General features: G+C 43.8%; 1 protein-coding gene across 1 annotated transcript; it reads left to right on the top strand.

The window, feature by feature from the left end:
* Nucleotides 1-4505: 4505 nt before the first annotated feature.
* MINAR1 (membrane integral NOTCH2 associated receptor 1) lies at nt 4506-25776 on the top strand. Its single transcript, XM_073304124.1, has 4 exons — nt 4506-4881; nt 12291-14639; nt 16218-16472; nt 22947-25776. Exons 2-4 carry the CDS (start codon nt 12342-12344, stop codon nt 23142-23144), a joined length of 2751 nt encoding a protein of 916 aa, XP_073160225.1. The 5' UTR covers nt 4506-4881; nt 12291-12341; the 3' UTR covers nt 23145-25776.
* Nucleotides 25777-26005: the final 229 nt, after the last annotated feature.

The raw sequence follows: 26005 nt of genomic DNA, 5'->3' as shown, positions 1-26005 counted from the left end.
TTTTCTCAGCCATTTAAAGAAATCATAATCTAACACATACCTAGCAAGATTACTTACTAAAAGTTCTAAGACTCCATTCCTGGTCTCTCCCTGGCAGAAACCAACATATAGACAGACTGAGACCCTTTGTTTCTCTCCCTCCTCCCAGCTTTTGAAAGTATCTTGTCTCCTCATTGGTCAGTTTGGTCAGGTGCCAGCGAGGTTACCTTTAGCTTCTTAACCCTTTCCAGGTGAGAGGATTTTTTTCTCTGGCCAGGAGGGGATTTTAAAGGGGTTTACCCTTCCCTTTATATTTATGACACCTACAGTAAATCCAGCCATGAACTCTTAGACTTATACTTTTCTGAAAATGTGGGCCTTAATTTCCAGCACATGCCAACCTGGGGTACAGAGGTGAATGCTTGAACACTAGGTATGTTTTACTGCATTCATTGATATTGCTGCTGAACGGGGGATTTGTCAATGATTAGAACTTTTCTGTGCACAGGGCTCCTGGGCTAGGACAAATCTGACCATCTAGCCCTTGAACTGGGAATAAAGGCATATTTTCTAGTTTCTGAGTGCTTCCAAACGGTCTCCTGTGTGAACGGGGTAATGGAGAGACCCTTAAAACCAGTGAATTGTTCACATTCTAATTACCTGGAGGCATGTCCTGTAGGAAGTGTAATAGGGCTAAAGTCCCCCGACTGTGCAATTTACAAGCAAATGGTTGTTTATACACATAAAACAGCCTTAAAAGATGGCTTGGTAAAATGGTGGCCAAAGATGCAGACATTCCCTTTATAATGATTTTAATTGATTGTGATAACGAATATCCAATTAATACCCTTTTCTCTGACTGTAAAGACTTATTCTAGCATTTATTTTCCCCTAACACTGTTTGTTTCATTGTGCATAATCATCTTTGTAGATATCATAAGTACTATGTGCCTGATTCAAAGGCCAGAGGCAATGGAAAGATTCCCCATGGACTTTAGAGGGCTTCAGATCAGAGCCCATAGCTTTCTGATTATTTGGAAAGCAGAAAGATGAAAACAAAGATTAAATCAGAATATACTCAATTAGTAATTTTACACCAGGTTGTCCAACAACATTTGTATGTCCTCTCTCTGGACATCCCTTTTAATGTTCTCTGTGTATGTGTGTTGGGACAGAGGAAGCTCAGTATTCTAGTTTCAAAATAAAAGGCAGTAAGGATGGAACATGTTTTAAAACATTGCCATAAAAAAGGCTCCCCCTTTAAATACTAGAATTTTACTTAACTCACATCCCTTCTAATAAAAAGGGATGTGATTGTCTGAGTCCCTCGGTTCGCTGAGCTTACACGACAAAGACGTAATGCTTTTCACTTCTGTACAAAGTGTTTCATCCAAGGGTCTCATAAGTGCATTATGAACGTGTGTAAGTATTACCGTAGCTGTGATATCCATTTTAACTGTGAGCTCTTGGGACAGGAACAGTCCTTTTGTTCCGTGTTTGCACAGCATCTAGCACAATGGAGTTCTGGTTCACGACTGGGGCTCCTAAATGCTACTGCAGTGCAAATAAATAATAATAATTGTGACGGGATCCCCCTGGGGTGCAGCCTGGGATCATGGGACCGCTGTGCCCTCTTAACTCTCTCCAGCCTGGGCTGTCTTTCACAATGCCTTACTAGTGACCAGCAGCAACCCCTCCAGGCACTGTTATCACTCAGCACAACCACATGTGATGACCCCACACCCAGCGAGATTGCATGAATGCTCCCGGAGCCACTCATGAATCACACAGAGAAAGGCACCTGAGACAAATCCCCCCAGCTCACAGAACTGTACCCCAGGAATATACCATCTTGCACTGCTCAAGATGAGCAGTGCAAATTTATTAATTAGTTCACCACTTCAACAATGGAAAGTGGAGATACACCAGCCTTTGTACCCTGAGCAGATTTGCCCCACACGTCATACAAACTCACTGGTAAAGATAAACAGTAAAACAAAATTATTGACCATAAAAGACAGATTTTAAGTGATATTAAGTACTAGGCAAAAAGTCAGAGTTAGTTACCAAAAGAAATAAAATATAACCACGCAGGCCAAACTCTCAGCCCTGTTAGACTGGGCAACAACTAAATTAAGCAGTTTTTCTCACCCCACTGGATATTGCAGTCCTTAGTATACAGATTTCACCCTTGAAATCTGGGACAATCTCCTCTGCTGGAGTCTTGTCTTCTTCTCAGTGTCTTAGTTGCTTGCAGCATAGGTGGGGGATGGAGAAGGGCCAAGCCTGGGCCCCCTGTGTTCAGTTTTATACCCTCAATCCACTCCATGTGCTTGTAGAACACAAGTCCAGGCATGTCTGGGGGGCACTGCTGAGTCTGCAGGCAAAGTTGAGCAATCCCCTTGGTGTGGCCTCATGCAGGTGAGTCATTGAATTGTAGCTCCCTTGCTGGACAATGGTTGTTGATGAGTTGTTTCATACCCCACCTGGGTGTTGGCTACTTTCCTTGCTGTTGCCTCTGGGGAGCGAATATCTGGCTGATCCCCCAATTTACAGCATGTTTTAGTGACAACCATACAACAAAATTCTCATAACTTCACATGCATTAATGAGATACATTTTTGGATAGAAAAATGACTTTCAGCAGATCATAACCTTTCCCCTGATACCTTCCAAGGCATGCTTTATATGTAATATCACAATTATATACAGATGAGGAATGTGGAGGCTTATAGCGTGCTCCCCCAAGGTACAGAATGTCACAATAATTATCCCCATTTTACAGATAAGGATACTGTTTACAGAGGCTAAGTGATTTCTCCCAGGTCACACAGTGGGTGTCAGAGTTGGATATAGAACCCAGAGCTTCTGATTCCCAGAGCCATGCTCTAAGCACCATGACCTTTGCACCATTATCATCAGGGTTCTCTAGGGCAGTGTTTCCCAAATGGTGGGTCCCAAATCACCAGTGGGTCACAGGAAGGCTCTAGATGGGTCACCACATGCAGGGCTAGATTAACTCATAAATGGGCCCTGGCTAAGGTAAATGTACATTTCTCCTGGCCCAGTGCAGAGGGGAGGCCCCATGTGGGGATGTTGGAGAGTGAGCCTGCCCTGCACTGACCCACAGGGGAAGTGCCAGGGTACAGGGTGCTTATATGTAATGGTGGGTCACAAAAAAAAAAAAAAAAAAAAAAGATAAAATGCAGCTGGTGGGTCACCTTAGTAAGAAGTTTGGGAACCACTGCTCAAGGGACTCCAAAAAATGATCCTATTCTTAGTAGGGGTTTTTATGTCACTCTGACAGGGAGACAAGAAAATGTAGCACACATCCAATTTGCACTTGGTGGAAATGACTACACTGGGGCAATGCAGTGCAGTGTAGTGGTAGCCATGTTGGTCCCAGGATATTTGAGAGACAAGGTGGGTGAGGTCATATCTTTTATTGGACAGTGGAGAATGAGGCCCGTTGACATCAATGGAGTGACGTGAATCAGACCCACAATATGTAGTTTTACAATGCAAATGCACAATCTGATTCCTGATGCTCGAGATGTGGAACTGCTCACTGTCAATTCATTTTTGCTGTATTCGCTGATTTGAGAAATCAGCAAAAGTTCACTTACAAGCAAGCAGCTGCACTCACGGGGAAAGACTGGGAAGGGCTATGAAAGCAAGTGTGCAAAAGGAAGCTGTTCTGTAGCATGTCGTTGTTCTTTGGATGACTAGGGTTTTTGTTTGTTTGCACAGCTAAATGGAGTGCTGCTGGTCTCTGAGACTGAAATTAAATTAGGTTCAAAATATTCTGGTGGTCAGTGGATTAAGAGACTCGTTATTACCTGGCCCATGGCACTTCTTGAAAGGCCTTTGGATGACAGCTGCAGAGCTAGATCTGTTTGGGTGGTGCTGCACACACAGAGCGGTGTGATTTACAGTGAGTTGCACTGGCCTAATACACGGGCTCTTACTTGGAAATCAAACCAGCCTGCCCTGCATATTGGTGGGGGACTCTTGTGGTCACGTGACAGACTCTCCATGCAACCTGGGTACCAGTGACAACTCTAGGGGCCGGCAGGAGGATTCGGAGCCGGTTTGCCTGGGGGATTCCAGGAAGGATGGGGGGGGGGGGGGGGGGGCTCTGGACGAGCTGACGATACACTCTGACATCCCTGCTGGCTGCAGATCCCTGTGGGCTGCAAAGGGAGTTGGGTCTAGACAGACAAACAAGGATTTCTTCCCCCCCCCCCTTCTTTGCGCCTTACACACCCGATGTAAGTGACCAGGAGAGCCTGCGAGTCCGCACTGCCTGCGGACAAGCCGCCCAAGGCGGGGGCTCATTCGGCCCCTTGGGGGCAGCAGCCTGGATGCCGCATCCCTTGTAGCTGCCCCTCTGCTGGGGTTTTGTTCAAACTCAGCCCGGTGCTTCCTTGGCAGCGGATTTCTGCCCCAGCCCAGCCCCGCTTGCCTGGCTGAGCTCTGGGAGGACGAAAGGGGGGTGGGGTGAGGGGAGCGGCTCTCCAGCGGAGGGGGAGCGGGCTGCGTCCTCCCTCCCCCCTTGCTCTGCCTGCGATGCTCCGGCTCCCGGGCCCTCCTAGCTGGGGAAGGTCCTGAGCCGCTGACGTCTTCCACACAAAGGCAGCGCCAGGAGCAGCCGCCGCCGCCGCGTCCGGAGCTGCCCGCAGTGGCGCGCTGTGCTGGGAGGGGGGCGCTTGGCCAGTGCCAGTGCCAACCTGCTGCCCCCCTTTGCAATCTCAGCCTGGCACCATGGGACCCTGCGGTGGCTTCCAGCTGAAGCAGTTCCTCCTCCTCCCCGCTGGAAAGTCTCTGCTGCAGCAGACAAGCCTGACATGAAACGGAAAACACACACACACACCCAAACAAGAGACAGGTGGCAACTTCAAGGTAAGCGATGCGCCGGCCGGCCGGGGCTGTTGCTTGGTAGAGCGGGTACGAGTCTGGAGTCCTGGGCGCTGTGGGACGTGCTGCCAGGCGGGGGAAGAGGGGTTATTTGCAGGGGATTGAGAGGAGAGAGACTTGCCAGAAAGAAAAAGGGGTCCAAAGGCTGAGCCCTCCCCCCAGCCCATGGCACCCCATTGCACAACCAGGCTGATCCCTACTATTTCCAGCACATAGGAACGTATCTAGCTCTCATTTCTTAGGAGTAGGGGCAGGGGAGAGGGGGTGAGGGTTTTTGGGGGGTAGTCCCCAGTGTCTACCTTGACCCAGTAGGTAGTCTTCTGTTCCCTTCTGTTCCCCTGTTTGGGATCAACAACATATGAATCCCAAAGTCTAAGTTACAAGCCCTGCAGTCTCCCTGGCTCATTTTAGGCATCATTTCCCTTTGCAGCCTTGTAGGGGAAAGAGAGAGTCAAAATGTTGAAACTCATCTGGCGACTTTGGGGACAGCTCCACTTCGAATCCTGCTACAAATCAGTCTATTGAGAAATGGAGGGAATAATGTTCCAACCACTTTGCCTTTTCCCAGGTGCCACTGTACCTAGCCCGAGGGAGCTCAGCAGGATTGGAAATAATGGGGGTTGGCGGGGAGATGAAGGGGGCAATAACTAGTCCCCTGGCTGGAGAAGCAGAGATCACTGGATCTGCAAAGCAATTTGTGCAAAGTCGGCTTTGTTAGCTCTGTACCTTGCAAAATGGAAAAGCAAAACCCAGGTTGGCCAGAGACAGGGTGAAATATTTTGGGGCTCATTTGTAACTTGATTAGCTATTTCAGTGTCTGTTACAGTTTGCAAGGATGCCTTGTTATGTGCAAAAAAATTTACTTGAAGGAGTTCTGATATGTTATTGACAGGACAGTAGTTCCATGTGTGTATATTGCCAATGATTGCTGAATAATAACCACAAGGAGTGATGCAGTAATAAATCAAGTAATTCATTCCAGTTTTAGAATGATAACTTTCACTTTTCCATGTCACACTGAGGATCCGAATGCAGGGTTTCAGTTGCATAACTGAACAATGTAAGTGTGAATCTGAGCATTATTGTGAAAGGAAAATCCTGTATCAAATGGCAAACATCGTTCAACTTGAGCTGTGACACGGCCTTGAGAAAATGCTGGCTTTATTTGCAAGTTCAAACTTAATTTATGCACTGGTGGACTACAGTAGGTGCTGAATTTTGTGGGAGTTGTTGACTGAGTGCTGAGCGTTGTACAACATCCATAAAACAGTACATCCTGCTTTCTTTGGGAAGCCAGGTTTGTAAATGGAATAGTTTATAAGGCTTGTTTCATACACAGTAGCCAAGAAACAGCAACTTCTTTCCAAGCCCATCTAAAAAAACAAAAACAAACCCAACTCCAGCTTAGATTTGTGGAGAGGATGCTCTATGTATCACAGAGCACAAAGCATGCTTCATTTTATGCAGAATATGCAGAATTACAGAAAGCCGTTGGCCACAGCTAGTGAAAAAGCCCCAGGCTGTATGGCATTCTTCTTCTTAGAGTCTAGAGGAGTGAATAAAAATCACTCTGCTGAGGCACACTGCCAGCAGAGAATTTCTTACCTGCCCCGGAGGGTGGGAGTCAACACAGCTGCTGAAATCACAAGGTGACAGTCTAAATGAGACCAACATGTCAGAGGATGGTTGTGAGCAGGATTTGGTCTTGTGAGTGGATGGAGGAAAGGAACAACTACGAATAGCATGGACTGGGGTACAAAAGAGCCAAGGAGTGAGGCAATAAAGCATTGTTTCCAGAGTATGAGATCCTGAGAGCGGGTGGGGTAGGAGTCAAAAAAAAAAAAAAAGCAGCTGGAGATGCTTTGTGCTGCAAGGTTTCTGAATGCGGTGACATGAAGATGGGTTTGTGAGCACAAGAGAAAAGGCAAACGACAGCCCATATCAACATTCTGTGTGGGGGCTGTGGCAGTGTGGGTTATAGCCGGCACCACTGGGACAAACTGAAGATTTATGAGTTCAGATTAATAGTGAAACAGCATAGTGGCGGGGGGGGGGCGGATTTGAATTAGTGTTCTTCAGCACTGAAGTAACTAGCTCAATGTGTGTGAATTTATGTGAATATAGCTCTGTCTCTCTATCAATCTATCACCTCTGCAGTAGTATTATAGGGTGGCCCATTAGTCACTATAAAAAAGCAGAGAGGGCTGTTTTTCTATTAGCAAATTAACGGCAGAGGGAAATGATGGCTGTAGCAACTGCATCTGTGCATTAGCTGCACCTGCTGTGGGTAGTGGGAAAGGGGCAGAGCAAATGTCAGAAACACAAATAGGAAGGAAGGAAAGAGCTGGAGAAGAATATGTGGATTGTCAGTCAGTGGGCATAATTCAGGCTCAGCTAAGGAACCCTCCTATCCGATAATTATTCATGAGAGTACAGTGGTGGGACTCTGTCAAGCCACACGTGCGATTCGTCTGCCACAGCCAAGCCCCCGCACAATGGACATGGGCTTTTACAGGCATAACAGAGGGCAGATTTGTTTACACATGTGGGTGCTGCTGAATGTAGTGGCAGAAGCAGCAGTGGTTCTGGGAGAACAATCTACTGGAGATTTTGAATTCCCAGTGTAGATAAATTAACAAAATCTGAGTCTGAGTACTTATTTGGGAGATGAGGAAAAAGAGAAATATATTCTGGCTCCTCCAAGGGGAAGGACAAAGAGCAACGTACACAGATTTCCCACAAGGGCAGAAGTCAGAGGAGAGAAACCGCATGGAGGAGTTAAGTCCTACCACAACTAGAAAATAGGCAGAACATGCCCACTGCAGAACAGAAAGTAGTCTTGGGAATGAAAGATGGAATGTTAATACTCCAGGACTGCTTCTGCAACAATGGGTTAATTTTTTCTCACATTAACATGGGAGAAATATTCAGTGTTACTCCATGTAGGGTAAAAAAGGGTTGATCTGTGGTAAGCCTAGAGCTCATTTGAACACATTGAGACTTGGCCCCCATTGACTAGCGGTGCCATATGATACTATATGTATCTGTGCAACGGTATAGGTGTGCTATTAGGGCTGAGAAAACTGACTCTTAGGAGAGAAAGCTCTCTAGCTCAAAGTGACCCTCCCAGTGTTAACATTTAATCTTTTATGACTTGATTTTATTAAGTAGCTCGTTTGGTCAGAGGCCATATAGCAGAAAACAAACTACCAAAACCATCTACCTCTGACACACCATACACGTAGATTTACCCTTGTGCACTAATCTAAAATATCTTCTTATACATATTTTGGATCCTTTACATTGCTGCATGTATATGCATGTGTACCTTATACAATCAATCATTCCATATACACACACACATATAAATATATACACATTATACAATTGTGTTCCACATCCTGCCTTGAGACAGAATGAACGGACATCTAAGACAATATGTGGACAAATGCTTGGTTACTTAGATTTGACGGCTTACTGGGTGTCATTTCAGAAAGCATCTGTCTCAGGTGCTACAGGGAGTTACTGGTGGGTTTTGCCTTGGCAAAGACCACACATTAGCTAACATGCTATTAAAAGGTGTGAACACCAAATAAAGATGTGGTTTATGCCCAGATTCTTTTGCCTGGTTTTATTATCTCAGACAATGTGAAAAAGGGGTACAGAATATGCTATTTTACACAGGACTTGAAACATTATTTTCATTGTCAGAGTCTGCCAGTGTATGGTCTTTCTAGCAAGGATGACTGTACTGATAACATTCTTCTGGCACAAACTCACAAATTCTGTACTCATTTTAGTACCTCCGATGAAGTCTGTATATTATGAGGATCACTACACAAGATACACAATTTACCCAAATTCAGACCAGATGAGCCATCGCAATGCAGCTCTGTTACACGCACACCAAAAGGCCATTCATACGACTGCATGGGGAACAGGCAAAGGAGAACGCGTTCTAGCTCCTAGACAGTGCACATTTACGGAACGCCGCCGTCAGATTTTGCAGCCTGTCTTTTAGACCAGAATGTTATTACCTGAATGTCTAAAGCTAGGCTCCGTAATCTGTACCGCCCCCCTAAAAAACCAGTATCCTGATTATCAGAGGTGCTGAACATTAAGACTTCCCAGTAACTCAGTAGAAGTATGAAAATTAGGCCAAACTTTGATTTTATTAATATAATACTTATATCAATGTTTGTCAGTAGATCTCAAAGCACTTTACAAATGAGGCCATTATCATTACTTCAGTTTTACACAGGGGGAAACTGAGCCACAGAAGGGTAAAGTGACTTGCCCAGCATCACAGCTGGGAATAGAACAGGTGTGTCCTGGGTCCCAGTCAGATGCTCTATCCACTAGGACACACTGCTTCTGCTTATATGAAGAAGGATGGTTTGGGAGCCAAATTTTGGCTTTGGTCATCTGTATAGAGGAAACCAATACCTTGGTGCTATTCTAATAATAGTTAAGTGCCAGCTTTGTGCTATGTAGCCCATGAGACAAAGTATAGCCAATCTTTACCCTGAATACCTTACTCCTCAAGACAGAGTAGGCAGGATGTATTCGGAACTAGAGGAGTGAATGGAGTGCGACTTTCAAGCAACTTACCATTAGTGACTCACTGTTTGCATGCATTGGGAAGGAAATGAGCCTGTAGCAGGGGCCTGTATGGAGAGAAGGCAGTGGCATAATAGGGGGGGTATTCTGTGTATTTAAATGCGAAAATGCATATCCACACGAGGGGTTGAGAGAAGCTGTGAAGACTTATTGAAGATAAGGTTTTGCCTTTTCTGGTCTTTTGCATGTTGGTGGTGAAAATGGCACATTTCAAGTCTGCTGGGCTGGCAGAGCGGTGTGGCCATATTTGACTTTCAACACCAGGCATCCCCATGGCCTCTTGAAGAGGCAGCTTTCCACTGGGGATTACATTCCCCCCCTCCCCGAACTGTTCCATGTGAAGTAAACTCTCCAAGTATGTTGTGTTTTTGCTGGCAGTTAGAATTATTTGGGCCCAACACTTCATGAAAGTCTCACTTTTAAATGGTGACACATCAGAGGAATACAAAGAAGTGTTGATGAAGAGGTTGTGCCGTGGAGCACACACTAATGAAGAGAAAAGGGATGTACCCATCCTCCTGTAGCCCAAAGGGTATGTCTGCACCCCAAATGAAAGTGTCATTGTAGCTTTAATCTAGCTAGCACGGTAACAAAGTGCCGGTGTGGACCCGAGCATGGGCCAGCAACCCAAGTACACACCTGGTTTCCCTGGCAGGCTTGGGGGAGAGATAGCTAGGCCATAGTGAAGCCCATACTGCCACTTCCTCCTACCATTGTTACCCCATCTGCTAAATTAAAGCTAGTACAGGTATGTCTACACACACTTAATTTGTGATGTAGAGCTGAAGTATTACTTTCAGCGCTACTCTCTTGCCACCCAGCTCTTAAAAGCAAACATACAAACAGTAGCAGCCCAGGAGAATCCCCAGGTCTATGGGTCGCTGAATGTCGGGTTTGCGTTCAGTAGGACTGCTGGCTTGTACTGCAGCTGCACAATTTCCAGCATATCGGGCCAGCTGGAAGGTGCTTCTTAAATCAACAAGCAAGTTTGAATGTACATTTGATTCATAAAGGCAACCTAGACTCTTCCTTTGGAAGATGCTGCTGTGGCATTTGCTACTGATGCGGATATATGCTGGCCTCTGACACTGACAGTGGATTACTAGTGTGTAAAAAGAAAAGGAGTACTTGTGGCACCTTAGAGACTAAGTCCTCCTTTTCTCTTTGCGAATACAGACTAACACGGCTGCTACTCTGAAACCTGTCATTATACTAGTGTGTAGTGTCAGTTCAAGATGAAAGGCTACAACACGCTGAAAAGAAATCCCATGTTCTAGAGCAGCACTCAAAAGTCCTGACATTTCTGACTGGGAGATGACTTTCTTATAGATAATTTAAAAGAAAAATACCACAAACCTGACTTCATAACTTTGATGCTTTGCCATTTGGGTAGATACACAGCAGTTTATATGGTGGGGAGAATAGTTTTAAGGGCTGGACTAGAGAGGAGAGAGAGTGGGGAGATACCACAGCACTTTGGGTAAGGATTTTTGCCATTCCTGTAAATAAGAATAATACAAAGATTGTGACCAAACATAGAAATTGCCAGATTGGATCAGACCCATCCATGGTCCATCTAATCCAGTATGTCAGCACAAAATATTCAGATGAAGGTGCAAGAAACCAAAGAGTAGGCAGGTGTGGAATAATCTGCCCCCCCCCATGAAGATCTCATCCTAATCCCTAATAGTTAGAAATTGGCTTAAGACCTGAAAGCACAAGGCTTTATATCCCTTCCAACATGTTTGTTAGTTTTATGTACTATAAATCTGGTTATTCTGGTTATCCATATAAGTGTCCATTTCCACCATTCTCCTGCCATTTATGGATGGCAAATGGGGCTCCATTCCCCATGTTTCTCTGGTAGTATGTCATAGTCGAGGACGTTCTCTGCCCTTGAAATAGCCCATTCTTCAAACTAAGCCAATTGGCAGTCAGCCATCTCTCATTTCCTGGATGGGTTTCAAGATCTAGTGGGAATATATTTTTAAACAATTTCTTCCCCTTTCTAACATTAGTCCACATTTTATTCCTGAAGCAAGCTTCTCCTAGGCTTACAAGTATGGTGGGTTATCTTAAACTCACAGTCCTTGAGTCTCAAAGTTAGGAAAACCCATTTCTGCAAAGCACCAAAAAAGATCATAAAAATACACAATTCAATGTCAGGATTATTTGCTCAAGTAAACTGCTCAGCTAACTCCTCCCAACATCTCATAGTTTGTTTACCTGAGTCTTCCTGAGTGTCACTGGCAAATCAGATGTGGAAACATCTGTGCTTCACATAATGTGGGGGCTGCTTTTTGATTTAAGAGTGAGGTACTGCAATTATAGCCACATCTGAACCTTTCAAATCCTCTTACAGATTCATAAGCCATTGTGAGAAAGTCCGTTAGCAAGTATGTTCGGATTTTATGTCAGCAGCTTTCTCATCTCTGTGTAGCTTGTGTTGATATTTTAGGGATAGATTGTGCAACCCTTACTCATGTCGGTGACTGCTCACATATGAGCACACCCATTGATGTCAATGAGATTATTTGGGTGAAATCCTGGTCCCACTGACTTCAATGGCAAAACTCCCATTTACTTCTGTGGAACCGGGATTTCACCCTTTGGGTGTGTGTGTAAGTGCTCACCAACATGAGGACAGGTTGCACGACCTAGCCCTAAATTTGTATGGCTGGTTAGTCAAATTCCGTGTATGGCTGAAAGAATGTCCTGGATTTGATCTAAAGGGGATTTACCATCTTTTCTGTTTGCTGTTGTGTGAACTGCAGAACTGGAGTACCGTTTTCAGGCTAAACAAGAAAACTTAGCACACATCAAGCATGGAGACCAACCAGGAATCCTCGCTCTTCCTGGTGAAGATTCTGGAAGAGCTGGATACCAAGCAAAACACCGTTTCTTATCAGGATCTCTGCAAATCACTGTGTGCAAGGTTTGATTTGTCCCAGCTAGCCAAGCTCAGAAGTGTGCTCTTTTACACAGCTTGCCTGGATCCTAATTTCCCAGCGACTTTGTTCAAAGACAAAATGAGATGCACTGTAAACAATCAGCAATCAAAGAAAATCATGGTTGCAGCAGATATAGTAACAATATTCAACCTCATACAAATGAATGGGGGAGTGGCTAAGGAAAAACTCCCTGTTGCACGACAAAAAATGAGGAAGAAAGAATCAGTTGAGTCCTGCAGGTCTGACACAGAAATATGCAACGTGGTGGATTGTGTGACTAATTGCGAGCTGAGAGACAGAGAGTTTAACAGGGGCTACTCAGGTAGAAGGTCTTCCAAATGCAGGAAGGTGGATTGTAAAGATTGTCAACAATTTGTACCTACTTCAGAACCTAACTTTTTGCTTGGTGTTAATAAGGAAATGAAAGGCCGAGCTGCCTCGCTTGATAGGCTGCAGGCACTAGCATCCTATTCCATTGTTAACTCTCCGCCCTGTGAAATGCAGAGCACATACTTCCCAATGAACATTGAGAACGAGTCAATCTCTGACCAGGACTCATTGCCTATCAATGCAGCTATAAAAGAGACTTTTATTTCAAATGATGAGCCATTTGTGTTGCAATCATGTGTACAGAAAAGGAACATATTCAAGGAGGATTTTCATAATCTTATCACAATATCTCCCAATTTAATGCTGCCCAATAAAAAACCAGAAGATGGACCTGTAGAGCCTCAGAACAGGAAAGAAATCTCCAAACAGGGTTTCTTCAACCACAGTTTTGAAATGCCGTACAGCAGCCAGTACTTGAACCCAGTTTATTCTCCGATACCAGACAAAAGACGAGTAAAACACGAAAGCTTAGATGATCTCCAAGCTTCTACATACTTTGGCCCAACCACTATACTTGGACCCCAAGATACAAAAAGATGGGCAGGAAAACCGATTAAACAAACTGCATGGCCAGCAAAAAGCTGGAGCTTAAACACAGAGGAGGTACCTGATTTTGAAAGATCCTTTTTCAGTAGGAAGCAAGCTGAAGAGAAGCAGCGATATCAGAGTTCAAACAACCAGTCACCAAGTTTTCCTGCAGCAGACAGGCACCAAACCTATCTCAATCCCAAGGATCAAACACCGATTATGCAGGCTAACTATGCCGTGAAACAAAATGGACACAAACCCAAGGAAATTCCCTCCATCGTAGACATGGAGAAACACGAGCCAATCAAAAAGTTTAGGGATAAAAGCATTAACTGCACTTCTGTTCAGCTGCTAAGCATTGACAAAACCACCAGTGTTGGGACACAAACAGAGCAGCAAGGGTTGGAACACAAAAAATGCAAGGAGTTATGTGCTCCAAGCCAAACTAAGTATGGTGAGAGGCACTCTCTAAAGCAATCAGATGATGACTCTGAAATTGTGAGTGATGATATCAGTGACATTTTTCGGTTTCTGGACGATATGAGCATCTGTGGATCTACAGGAGTTATGCAATCCTCCTGTTACAACAGCACTGGGTCACTGTCTCAGGTACGTAAATCTGATTGTGAAAGCTCTCCTGAACACAATTTAACTAAAATAACCAATGGGAATTCTAGTAACAAGCTAGATAAAGTCGTCCGGGCAGATATCAACAATACAGATGATGAACTAAAAACTAGTGTCTGCAAGTTAGTTCTCAGGATTGGTGAAATAGAAAAGAAACTAGAATCTCTGTCAGGCGTCAGAGAAGAAATCTCCCAAGTCCTGGGAAAACTAAATAAGTTGGATGAAAAAATTCAGCAGCCAGAGAAGGTCAATGTACAAATAGATCTTAATTCCCTGACGAGTGAGGTTCAGTCAGATGAGAGCACCTCTCCACGGGTATTTCAGTGTCATAATGCTTCTCACGGAGGCAAATTGGAGAATAACCCTGACTGGTGCTGTTCTGATGTCAGCGGAAGTAACAGCGAAAGTCTTCGGGTAAAAGCCTTAAAAAAAAGTTTATTTACCAGGAGGTCCTCACGGTCACTGACTGAGGAGAACAGCGCCACTGAATCCAAAATAGCAAGTATTTCCAACTCTCCTCGAGACTGGAGAGCTATCACATATACCAACCAAGTTGGCATGACAGAAGAGGAGATGAAAGACAGAGGTGGAGTTGAAAATAAGGACTGGCACAGGAAATCCAAAGAGGTAATTTCTATTTAAACCTACATAATAAGCTTTTTTTTTTTTTAAAACCACTCTAGCTATGATTGTCTTTGGTGATAATATGAAGCTTCAGGGCTTGGTAATACTCTGCCTATTGTATTATGCTAGTCTTCATAGTTATCATAATTGAATGATTTCTTACCTATACTTCCTTGGCAACTGCACAGTATGAAATGGTCAAGCTGTTCCTGAAAGCAACCAGCTCTTTAGAAAGGGACAGGTTTGAATGGCAGGTTCAGGAGAGAAAGTCATTCATATAATGATCACTGGTGGTATAAGGACACGGAATAATTAAACAAGTGAAAAGAGAATAAGGAAAATTGTGACCATCTGCAATACTCTTCTTTTTAAAAGGGATAAAGTAAAAAGTCTATTTTGGTATCTTCTTTGAAAAATTATATATTTAAAAGAACCAGAAAAAGATATGACTTGCTCTGACTCTCCTAAGAAAAAATCCTAGTATGCGTACACTAAAATACAAACTGTTAATACACTTCCCTTTTCCTCTGACTTTCCCAGTCATTTACATCTCTCCTAACATGTATTTTAAGTCTCCATTGTCTAGACTACACCATTGCTGCAGTTCCGTTTCAGTTACCTAGGAGGACGTGGTTCCTTCCTCCCTGCAACTAACCACTCCCACCTTTGGAAATTCTATCATTGGTCAGCAGCCCCTCTGATTGCTGCTAAATTTAAACCTTGGCTCCTCTACTGAGCAATTTGTATTTCACTGAGATTAGGGCCCAATAGACAGGGCTGCTGGGTCTTGCAACATTTCTTCAGAAGTCAGGAACACATTGCAGGGTGTGCTGTGGCCTGTGAAGGAGGAGTTCTTGGAGGGAATGGGGTGGGGTCAGAGACTTCCTGGGGAGAAGGGAGAACCAGGGGTTTAGTGGATGTGTGTGAAATGAGGGAGAAGAAACCAAAGACTTATTGGAAGGTTGTAGAAAAACGGTGGGGAGGGACCCTCAGTAATTTGAAGCATCCAAACTTTCATAGGTTTATCAGAGCCAGCGTGAACCTCTGGACCTTTAGCAATGCCCTGATCACTAATTAGAATGTGATCAAATGAACATCTGTAACACTGGAGCAGCACTGTGGAAAGTCTGGTGTAAGGGCGACTGTTCACGTCGTATGGTTCCCCTTCCCGTCAGTGTCAGTGCGGGGAGCAGAGTTCCCTTGGCAGAGGAGTGTCTTCAAACAGCCCTCTAGTCCAAAGGCTTTCCAATTCAGCAAGTCTTATCTACAGCAAAAGCATCCCAGAGCAGTTTATCTAACCTGTAAGCAGTTCTAGGATCAACTTTTCAGCTGCTACCTCTAACTTTGTGCCCACAATAGTGCGAATGCAGGTTTGTGCTTGTGACAATCAGTCTATTGGTGAGAGCAAGGATGGAGATTGGATTAAGGCCAGCTGAAAGCTTGGCTCTGGTTTGTGGGTTTGTTATCATGGCTTAGGCAGTCTCGAGCTGTAGAGGTGAAAAGAAAATCTCTCTCCCTTCTCATATTTAACCCCCCCAAAGTCCTCTTTATTCTCTGAAATTCTTTTGAACCTCGTTGCAGGCAGACAGGCAGTATGAAATACCACAGCCACATAGACTCTCTAAACAACCAAAAGATGCTTTCTTGATTGAACAAGTCTTTAGTCCTCATCCCTACCCTGCATCACTCAAGTCACATATGAAAAGCAACCCACTCTACACAGACATGAGGTTGACAGAACTGGCTGAAGTTAAACGTGCCCAGCCATCATGGACCATAGAAGAATATACCAGGAATTCAGGAGATAAAGGCAAGCTTGCAGCTTTGGATCTACAAGTGAGTCCTGTTTGTTTCATTTTAGTGACACAATTGTGAAGGATGTTTACCAGAATGTTTATTTAATGGGGCATTTGTATAGCGCAGGAAGTTAAGCCTTCAACTTTTACATTGCTGGCTCAAGATCCATCCCAGACCAGTGGTGAATAACAACTGTTAACGTTCTATCACTGTTCTGTGGCCTTTGAAATAGTTGATGGTTTCAGTCCATTTCCTAATGGACAGTTGTCTATAAAATCACCACCACCACCGTTGGAACCTCGTTAGATGTCTCGCAAGAGGGGTTAAAGAATGAATGGACGTAGAGAATGAACTGAGCATTTATCCCCCAAATGGTGGTTATTCTAGGTCAGTTTTGATGTGCGTTAGTAAGGTGGGGTGGGGCAGAGAAGCTGGCATTGCTGCTGATTCGACTGTACACGTTCTGTGCATATTGTACATAGAGAACGAGCATGCAGGGCTGTCAGTCTAGCCCTCTTCACAAGCATGAAATTCACTAAAAATAAGGAAGGGAGACATTTTAAAAACTCTTTTAAAATTGAACATTGTTGTTATGGCATCTGGAGTGAATATGAGAACAATAGTCTCATGAAGAACTGCTTCCTAGATCTTGCTAGAGAACTACCAGCATGCACTTTGGACTTGTGTACATGCAACAAACAGAGCAGGGTGAACTATTAAAGGACATGGGTCCGAAACCCAAACATGGATCCAAACATTCTCAGACCCTGGGGTGTTTGAAATCCGAACCTGCATGGCACATGGTCCCTACCTTCATAGCAGACTGAACCAAAACTACGGAACTGAGTATTCCCGAACTTTGGGATATTCTAAATCTGGATCCAAATTTTGATCCCACCTCCAGTGAAAAGGACTGAAATGTAATTAGCAAGAAAACGTTTGACCACTAATTTCACAGAGAAATGTATAAAATGCCATTCAAGCCATGCTAAGGCACTCGCACAGAGACTAACATTTGGTGACAAAACACAAGACAGACCGTTACATGAGAAATCAGCTTGGATTTCATGAGTGTAGAACATGGGATAAGCAATTTTTTAGAACAAAATATGGATTGTTTCCCCATATGGAGCACTGCAGGGCTAAGAATGCCACCAGCATCACTTCATGTACCTTACACAATCTGATATCAAGAGTGAGACAGCTCTAATTCTCCACTGTGTCTGAAATGTGCTGGAGTGGAGAATGATGGCCATGGGGAGCTGGTTGAGTTTCTCTGATCTTTGGCTGCCTGGCCCCTGTGGAATTTAAAGCAGCAGGGGGTCACTGGCATATGGGTCATATTGAAAAACCAGGGAGGTGGGCGGGCTTGCTAACGGCCGCTCCCCCAGCCTAGTGGGAGGGACCACTGGACCCAAGGACCAACTGATTGTGGGGGACAACTAATGAAAAACAGGGGTCGGAGTGAAGGTCATAGGTTCAAAACAAGGATACCGGATGGGGACCACTGAGCAGAGAACCCCAGACAGCCCCCACTGCTCCTCAAAGCTGTCAAGGGAGCCAGTGGATGCTGCCCAGTGGAACTCTGCCCGGATGCGTGAAACTAGAGAGGAACAGAAATAAGCCCCACTGTCGCAGAGCACTCCCTCGTCCAACATCCTCCTCCTAGTATTATAGATGGAAACTTTGGCCAGGGCCAGGAGGAGGTTGACGAGGAGGTCTTGCGACTTCTTGGGGCCTCGGATAGGGTGTGCAAAGAGGAACAGGTGTGGGAAGAGGTTCTGGAGGAGCTGTAATAGGGGCTGCAACCTGGCGCATTCAAGATAGGCGTGCGCCAGGTTCTCCTTCACACCGCAAAAGGAGCAGGCCTCAGGTATGGGGTGAACCATGCCAGGTGCGTGCCCGTGCTCACGGCTCCATGAAAGAGCTGCCAACCGATTTCCCCAGTGGGCCGTGGGATCAAGGGGAATAAAGGCTGGCCCACCAGGGCTCCTCACCCTCTTTAGGTGGAAGATAGTCCCACCACTTGGTGTTGGGGTGGAATGCGAGGGTGAGGAAGTGCAGTGTGTGGAGCACAAGAGTGTATAGATGGTTTCTGGGCACGGTTCAAAACCAGACCAGCTGCAGGGTATGCAGCCGGCTCGGGGTATGGGAGCGGGGAGGCTGTGGGGGCTCGCAGAACAGGGGCCGAAGAAAAATGTCTGGAGGGCCAGAGGTGAGGGGTGGGTGGGGAGCACCCTCTCGCAGCGTTTGCCACAGGAAAACGAGAGAATTGGGTGACAAGGCGGCCTCCACCTCCTGGAGTACGCTCCTAGGGGTCGGAAGGGTGAAAAGCCCCATGCGTCGACTGAGCACACGGGGCGCCACCCAGTCCCCACTGTCGTAGTCCAGGAGGTCTCCAACTCTGGTGGTTTCTGCCAGGACCAACTTCCGACACATCGAGGGAGACGCTGCCACCTGCACACGTAGATCGAGGTTGTGTAGCAGGGGCTCTGTGAGGAGTTCCACCCCCTCGGTGGCCACAAAGGACCTGGTCACCGAAAAAAGCTTCCAGGTCCGGAGGAGGTCCTGGTAGAAGACCGGCAGCTCGGAGAGGTCCCGTGGAAGACCTCTCGGATGGAGAAAAAAGAGCTGCCGGTCATATCTGAGCCCTCGGAGGCAGCGGAGGAAGGCGTGCGCCAACGTGCTCTGTGCCGGACTACATGCATCATAAAGGAGCCTCTGCAGGGTCTGGAGGTGGAAGACATGGACCTGGCTTCACAGGCAAACCAGGCCCTGTCCTCCCTCCTCCAGGGGAAGACTCAGGACCCCTGCAGAGACCCAGTGCAGCCCCGGCCAGAAGAACTCCAAAGCCATCCTCTGGAGCCTGGCCAGGATCCTTGGGGCCGGGCTCAGCGTGTTGAGCCAGTGCCAGAGCATGGACAGGACTAGCTGGTCCAGCACCAGCGCCCTCCCTCGCAGGGAGAGACACCAGAACAGTCCTGTCCATCTCCGCAGCCGCTCACCCACCCTGGCTTCCAAATCCTGCCACTTCTCCGGTGGAGAAGGATGCATGGCGGATAGATAAACGCCAAGATAGAGCAGTGGACCCGTGCTCCACCGGATGGTTTGAAGCATACAGGCATACAGGTGGCATAACAGACCTTACACTAGTGGAGGATCAGGCATGGTGGAAGACCCCAGCACTACACTCCCACCCCCAGAATATCCCTGACATGAGCCCTCCTCCCACTGTGCTGGGGGAGGAAAGGACAGTGTCAGCTGCCACAGGACTTGACTCTCTTTGCATAAGGGAAACTCTCTGATGGCAGAGTTCTCCACCAGCTGTCTCTGGCCATTTTAAGGCTACTTAAGTGATCTTAGCAGACCAGAGAAACCAGTCAGTATATTTTGACAGTCACGTGTACTTTGTATTGCCATGACGCAATAGCAACAACTTGCTCCTCTGCCTCCAAAGAACTGTCAGATTACTACGTCTGCTCTGCAAAGCCCATGTCTAGACCCTATAATGAAGCTTACTGACAAACTTAACCTGGAAACAGACACTCACTGATGTGTGTTTTCTTCCCAGCGACTGACTTTATTAGAACTGAATGTAAATACATTATGCTTTAATCAACATTCTTATGGCTGGCAATGAAATGGAAAAAGAGCTGATTAACAGTAATGGGTTTTTTTTTTTTACTAATGCTTCTTCCTCCTGAGGTCAGTAACAAGTCAATATCAAGGTCGGTAGGTCCAAAATTAGTTGCCTTGAAAGTACAGCACAGTTTTGTTTTAATTTAACATGCCTTTCAGAGCTTTATAAACCTGTCAGTCCTCTTCCCTCTATAAAACGAAGGCTTCGGCTTCCTCTAGGTGAAGATTCTCAGCTGGCTGACCCACTCACAAGACTGTTTTCAAACTACAAGGGAGAACATATATATATTCCATATGACATATACGTTGGGTGTCCATGAGATCCCACTGCTCTGCTATTCTTATGAGGAACCAGGGTACAAGAATCCTACTTTCTGAAGCCTTCAAAGAACAAGTCACATTCATTTTTCAAAATCCTATATGTTCAGAAGAATAGAATAGGCAGAGCAGAGAAAGAGTACTCATGTGCCAGCTCAGACTGCGTCAATAGTCTGATTTTTGGCTGAGTGGCACTGGCAGATAGATCTCCATTAAACAATGTCAACGGTTACTTGATTCTAATTGTCTAAGGGTTACTATAGTAGCTGTAAAATCACTTTTTCCACAGGCCAAAGTAACTCAGTGCATAAAGTAAATGGGAGGAGCAAGCTTCCAGACACTAGCTACAATACCTCAATTAGCCAATGAAGGGCTTGATCCAAAGTCCACTGAAGCCGTTCAATGAGCTTTGGATCAGGGCTATAATGGAGTACAAAACCCGATACAACTATAACATGACGATCTCACTCGAAATTTGAAAAGCATCATTTATTTATTTATTTCTCAAACAAAAGAGGCTTTTTTCGAAACTTAAAACTTTTGCAAAAAGCTTTCATTTTTTTCAGAATGTTCGATTTTTCATCAAAATGGTTTTAAATTTCGAAATTTGTTTTGTTTTCCCTTTCCTGCCTTTTTTTCTTTATTCCTTTTTACAGTTGAGTGTTATGGAAGGAATGATGCCTAGGGCTTTTCCTTTTCCTTTTGCTGCTTTGTAACTTTTAAAAATTTCCTCAACTTTGGAAAAGTTACCATGTGGCAGAAAGAAAAATGACAAAGTAGGTGACCCCTCCACCACCACCAAGAAACCTGGACATTATTCATTTTACTGCACTCACTAGCAAAAAGGAGAGGAAATGGAAAAAAGAAAATTCAGATTTGTTCGTATACATATTATATATACACACGCCAAACGTTCTTCCATTTTGAACCCTGCAAAATGGAAACCCCTCTGGAATTTTGCCATTTTTCACAAAATTGTTTTCTGTTTTTCAGCCAACTCTAGCTCTCACCTTTTCATTCAATCATATTACATTTAGAAGAAACTATGAGTATGTCTACACTGCAATTAAAAACCTGCAGCCCAAGTCTGGAAGTCTTCATTGCAATGAAACAGCCCTGAAGCCCAAGCCCTACGAGCCCAAATCTGCTGGCATGGGCTCACTACGGTTGTCTAATTGCAGCGTAGACGTACCCTGAATGGTTCAGTGGCAAAGTCTATTAGTTTTTAAATGTACTATTACAATAGTGTGAAACATAACGGAAATTAAACCATTAAAACCTGAGCAATCAGCACTGTATATTACTGCCAGTGAAACATACAGATTGTGCCCTAAGGATCAAATACTGGGGTACAAAAAGGCATCCATGCATGAAGATGGTGAAATTCTGAATATGAAGGTGTGATACATGGGAGTAGAATGTATGCTGCATGCCCACTTCTCCTCCCCTCACCACCAAGCATGTGGAAACTCATAGTGAGCACCAGTATAGTTGTGGGTCTACATAATTTTGGAGGATGTAGCTGGGTAGAAAAGGTAGAAGCTGGAAAGTAGCCACACTGCCCTGCATGATCACATAGAAAACCCATGGTACTTGTTTAAAATTTCTGCTGATAGTTGCAGTATTATATATTCAGATCTTGCAAGGGGGAAGCAGTCTGCATCTGTGAACTGGAGGGCTAATGGCAGCATGGCCACTAAGCCAAATGTACAGTCATGGTGGGGAGAGGAGCCTGAAAATCACAGGAAAGAGGCTCACCTTTTGTGGAGATGCCCTGAGTTCTCCTAATGGTCTGACTGGGCTTGGCCATGTTCCGAAGGTTCACATGATTGGTAGCCCACCGCTAGACATTACTGTACGCTGGGGTTTCTGTGGTAATTTTTGTCTTGGTTTGGTACATCCTGTGGGTTTCTATCTGTAAAGGGGATCATTGGGCTTTAAAAGGAGGAGAAGAGAAAAATGCGAGATCTTAACATCCATATGTGGTACATTATGATGGAGGTGTGTCTTTCTAAAATAAACACACGCACAAAAACTTCTACCTTACTTGGACCATTATGTACAATGCACTGTTCATCGCTAGAGAATAGCCATCCAAGAAATTGTATGAGGAAGATGAGGAGACTTCTCTTGTCATGCAGGTCCTAGTAACGAGGTTAGGGTTATCTCTGTAAAACTGAGTTTATGAGCCAGTTAAGAAAAGTTTTCCCATCAAGTAGGTTTTAATAATCTTACAAATGATAATAGACTAATGACCACCTCAATTATTCAATGGATTAAAGAGGTTTTACTTAGACCGAACAAAGTTTCCAGGAACCCAATAATACATAAGAGACTTTGGAGCCACAGGGTACTGTTATGACTTGACAATATGTTGCCATCTGTTTCAGCGAGTTCATGAAGCTGGTAGAGGGAAAGATTGTGACAGTGAGACAGCAGCATTAACCTGACTTTATCTCTACAGTAGACACACAACCAACCTTGGAAAGCTTCAGTCCTGCCTGAATTATTCTGACAGAGCCCAGAGAATTAATTTTTTTTCCTTTTGACTTTTAGACTCAAGAATCTTTAAATCCAAACAACTTAGAATACTGGATGGAAGACATTTATACTCCAGGCTATGATTCCTTATTAAAACGCAAAGAAGCTGAGTTCAGAAGAGCAAAAGTCTGCAAGATAGCTGCCCTGATTGCGGCTGCAGCTTGTACAGTTATCCTGGTCATTGTGGTTCCCATTTGTACTATGAAATCATGAATCTGTGGACAGCCCCGTGAATTCCAACTGTGTATATACATTCCAGATATTTCATTATGTATTTTAAACACCTTGTGGCAAAATTGTAACAATTTGCTGGGGAAGAATGTGCTGAGATATCTGGTGAATAGTGTAAATGACAAAGATAAATTTTTGAAGAGTAGTCTTTTAAATAACAAAACACCTGGCAGAGTTATGGTAACTCAGTTCAAATTTTAGAAGTGTGTTCCCCCCTCCCCAGAGAATCAATAAATCATTTTACAAAATTGGAAACTGATGGGGATCCAGACAAAAGAGAAAAGTTGTCTCAGCTGTGTGGCATTTAATGAAGATATGGATACTTGGCAGTTGCACTGTATAGAGGAGAATGTGCTATATGCATTTCATTAGGGAGCCAAGAGAAATATTAAAGCACTCTACAATGTGAAAAAATATGAATGTATTTTATTTGCTTGATCATTTGATTGAAAGCAGATTGTGTGATCGTGAAAGCAGATCATTCCTATGTTTAGATTCAATGAGGGCTCTTTATTACCGATCTTGCCCTGAGACCCGTTTTATTATCACTGAGTACTTAGGTGAAGTGCCATGTGCTGCAGACCAAAAAGATTATGTTTTAAAGCAATCAACAGAGGTTTCAGTGGCTTACATTGGAATAACATTTGTGAAGAGTTGGCAAATGCTCCCTGCCAAAAGGGTATTCTTTACCTCCACAGACAATGAAAATGTCTTGATTTCACTCCTTCCAGCCAACTGAACTGGCAAATCCAAGTGACACTTATTGCTCTGTTGCGGTTTTTGCGAATGTAATCTGAACAGTTATAATTTTGTCACAAGTCTTCGTGCCTTTTAGAATGTAGATTAATAGAATTGATTAATTTTGATATTTTTAATCCATAATATAAATCACAGCATAGTAGGTAACCAATCTGGATTATTTTCAACACGCCTTCTTTACAGGTTTGAGTGCTTACCAAATAGCAGGCTACTGAGCACTTATATTAAGGGCACAGGTTTTCAGCACTAGTGAAAACTTGCTATTAATGCAATACATTCTACACAGGGGTTATTTAGCTTCAGTATGAATATTGAACTTAAAGAATAACATTGTGACTCTGTTGTATAGCAAGCGGTCTACTTGGTCAGCATGTCCTGCCAGAAACATTGATTTAATGCTTTAGCCTGAATCAGGGGTACAGGTTAAGGGAAGACTCAAATTATGACCTAAGTAGCCTATTTAACCCATGCCTAAAGAAAACAAATACCTGTACAATATTTCTCTTGAGTCAGACAGGAATAAATAGACGTTTTAAAAGCTCTTTTCAGGAAATAACATGATCCTGCCCTTCCTATTTTAAAAGGAGGAAACTTTTCTTAATGAACACCCATAAATAGGATACTCTGATTTATTTAGAAGCAGTTCCCAACCTGGTTATGCAGGTGTGCCACATTGCTCATCGCTGGTGGGTATTTCAGGTGTGCCACTCCCTCACCTTTCACCTTTGGTGGTTGAAAAAAGTGAATGAAAAGCTGAGTGGGAAGAGAAGATATATGACCATTTTAAATTTGCATCAGTTCCTCCTCCTCGTTGGAGAACTATTCATGCATTATGTTTTATTTATGGATAGGAGACATCAGCCACCATTGATCTTTCAGCAAAAAAACCCACTAATTTCTTATATATGATTGGGTGTCACATCCATGTATATCTTATAAAGATCAGCCCCTAATCTTAGTCTTGGATCTACACAACTCTGAATTTTGCAGGAGTGCAGATCATGATCCAAATGTTCTGGTTTGGGCCCTTTTCTAATATCAAGCTTCCTCCTTGGACTAAGGTGCTGCGGGATGGAGACAGTATGGTAACAGAGGGCTGCATTTTTCATTGGGTGGTATCTAGACTTTAGAGATTCATGTTAAAAAGTGATAATTTAGAAACCACAGCATTTGTAACAGTATTACCAGCACTGTTACAAATCTGGCTAAGAGCTATTGTCTTAAAATAATTAACATAATGCAATGAGCCCTGACATGTTTTACCCAGCATCCGATTCCGTAAGTACAGCAGTTCATGGCAGGTGGATCCATAAAGTCCTACATAGAGAATATACGTTAGGTGAAATTTTGACTGTACTGACCTGCAAGAATATGGTGGTCAATCTTGTGAACCAGTTACCACACTAGTATATACTGTATACTATATGATAGACTTTTGTATTTAAAAAAATTAAAGATATAGGTACATTGTAATCCTTGGTGTAATTGAATAAAGTGTACTAGACAGTGTTACTCAATTAAAATAACGATGAACATATTGAACTGTTTTTCGTATTTATGCCTTATAAATAAAATTGTTATATACATTATGAAATGAGACTGCAAGTAATATAAAAGAAATTACATTCTGGGGGGATAATTCTGCTCCCCTTACTCAGACAAAAGAGACTCACTGAAGTCAGCTGGATTACTCATGTGAGTAAGGAGAGAGAGCAGGATCTGCCCCTGATAAAGTTTATAGGGTTTTCTTTTTTAAAAATGGGGCATTTGCTTAATGTAACATGTAACAAATGATTTTCTTTTATAAAATTTATTGTACAACATTGCCTTTTGATTCATTTAAATATAACACGAAATAAATGTGAAAATTACAAGTGTCCTTCTAAGTCTTAATGAAATATATAAATAATATTTGATCACTATGTCACTTTTCCTTTTTTCCCCAGGGACATCAAGATGGTGTGAAAGTCTCAGCGCTAGAAAACTAACCATTCTATATAGTTTTTGGCAGGATTTTTAATGGATTTCTCACTTATGAAATAATAAGATGGAAAAAGATAATGAAAAATTAATTTAAAATAATA

Source organism: Lepidochelys kempii, chromosome 10 (assembly GCF_965140265.1).
Source record: "Lepidochelys kempii isolate rLepKem1 chromosome 10, rLepKem1.hap2, whole genome shotgun sequence".
NCBI lineage: Eukaryota > Metazoa > Chordata > Testudines > Cheloniidae > Lepidochelys > Lepidochelys kempii.
The sequence above is the reverse complement of the archived record's forward strand: the minus strand, read 5'-3'. Positions and strand labels throughout refer to the sequence as shown.

Coding starts and splice junctions, on each gene's coding strand:
- MINAR1 (XM_073304124.1), top strand. CDS start 12,342: ATGGAGACCAACCAGGAATCCTCGCTCTTCCTGGTGAAGATTCTGGAA. Junction 14,640..16,217: donor GGCACAGGAAATCCAAAGAG/GTAATTTCTATT, acceptor ACCTCGTTGCAG/GCAGACAGGCAGTATGAAAT. Junction 16,473..22,946: donor TTGCAGCTTTGGATCTACAA/GTGAGTCCTGTT, acceptor TTTGACTTTTAG/ACTCAAGAATCTTTAAATCC.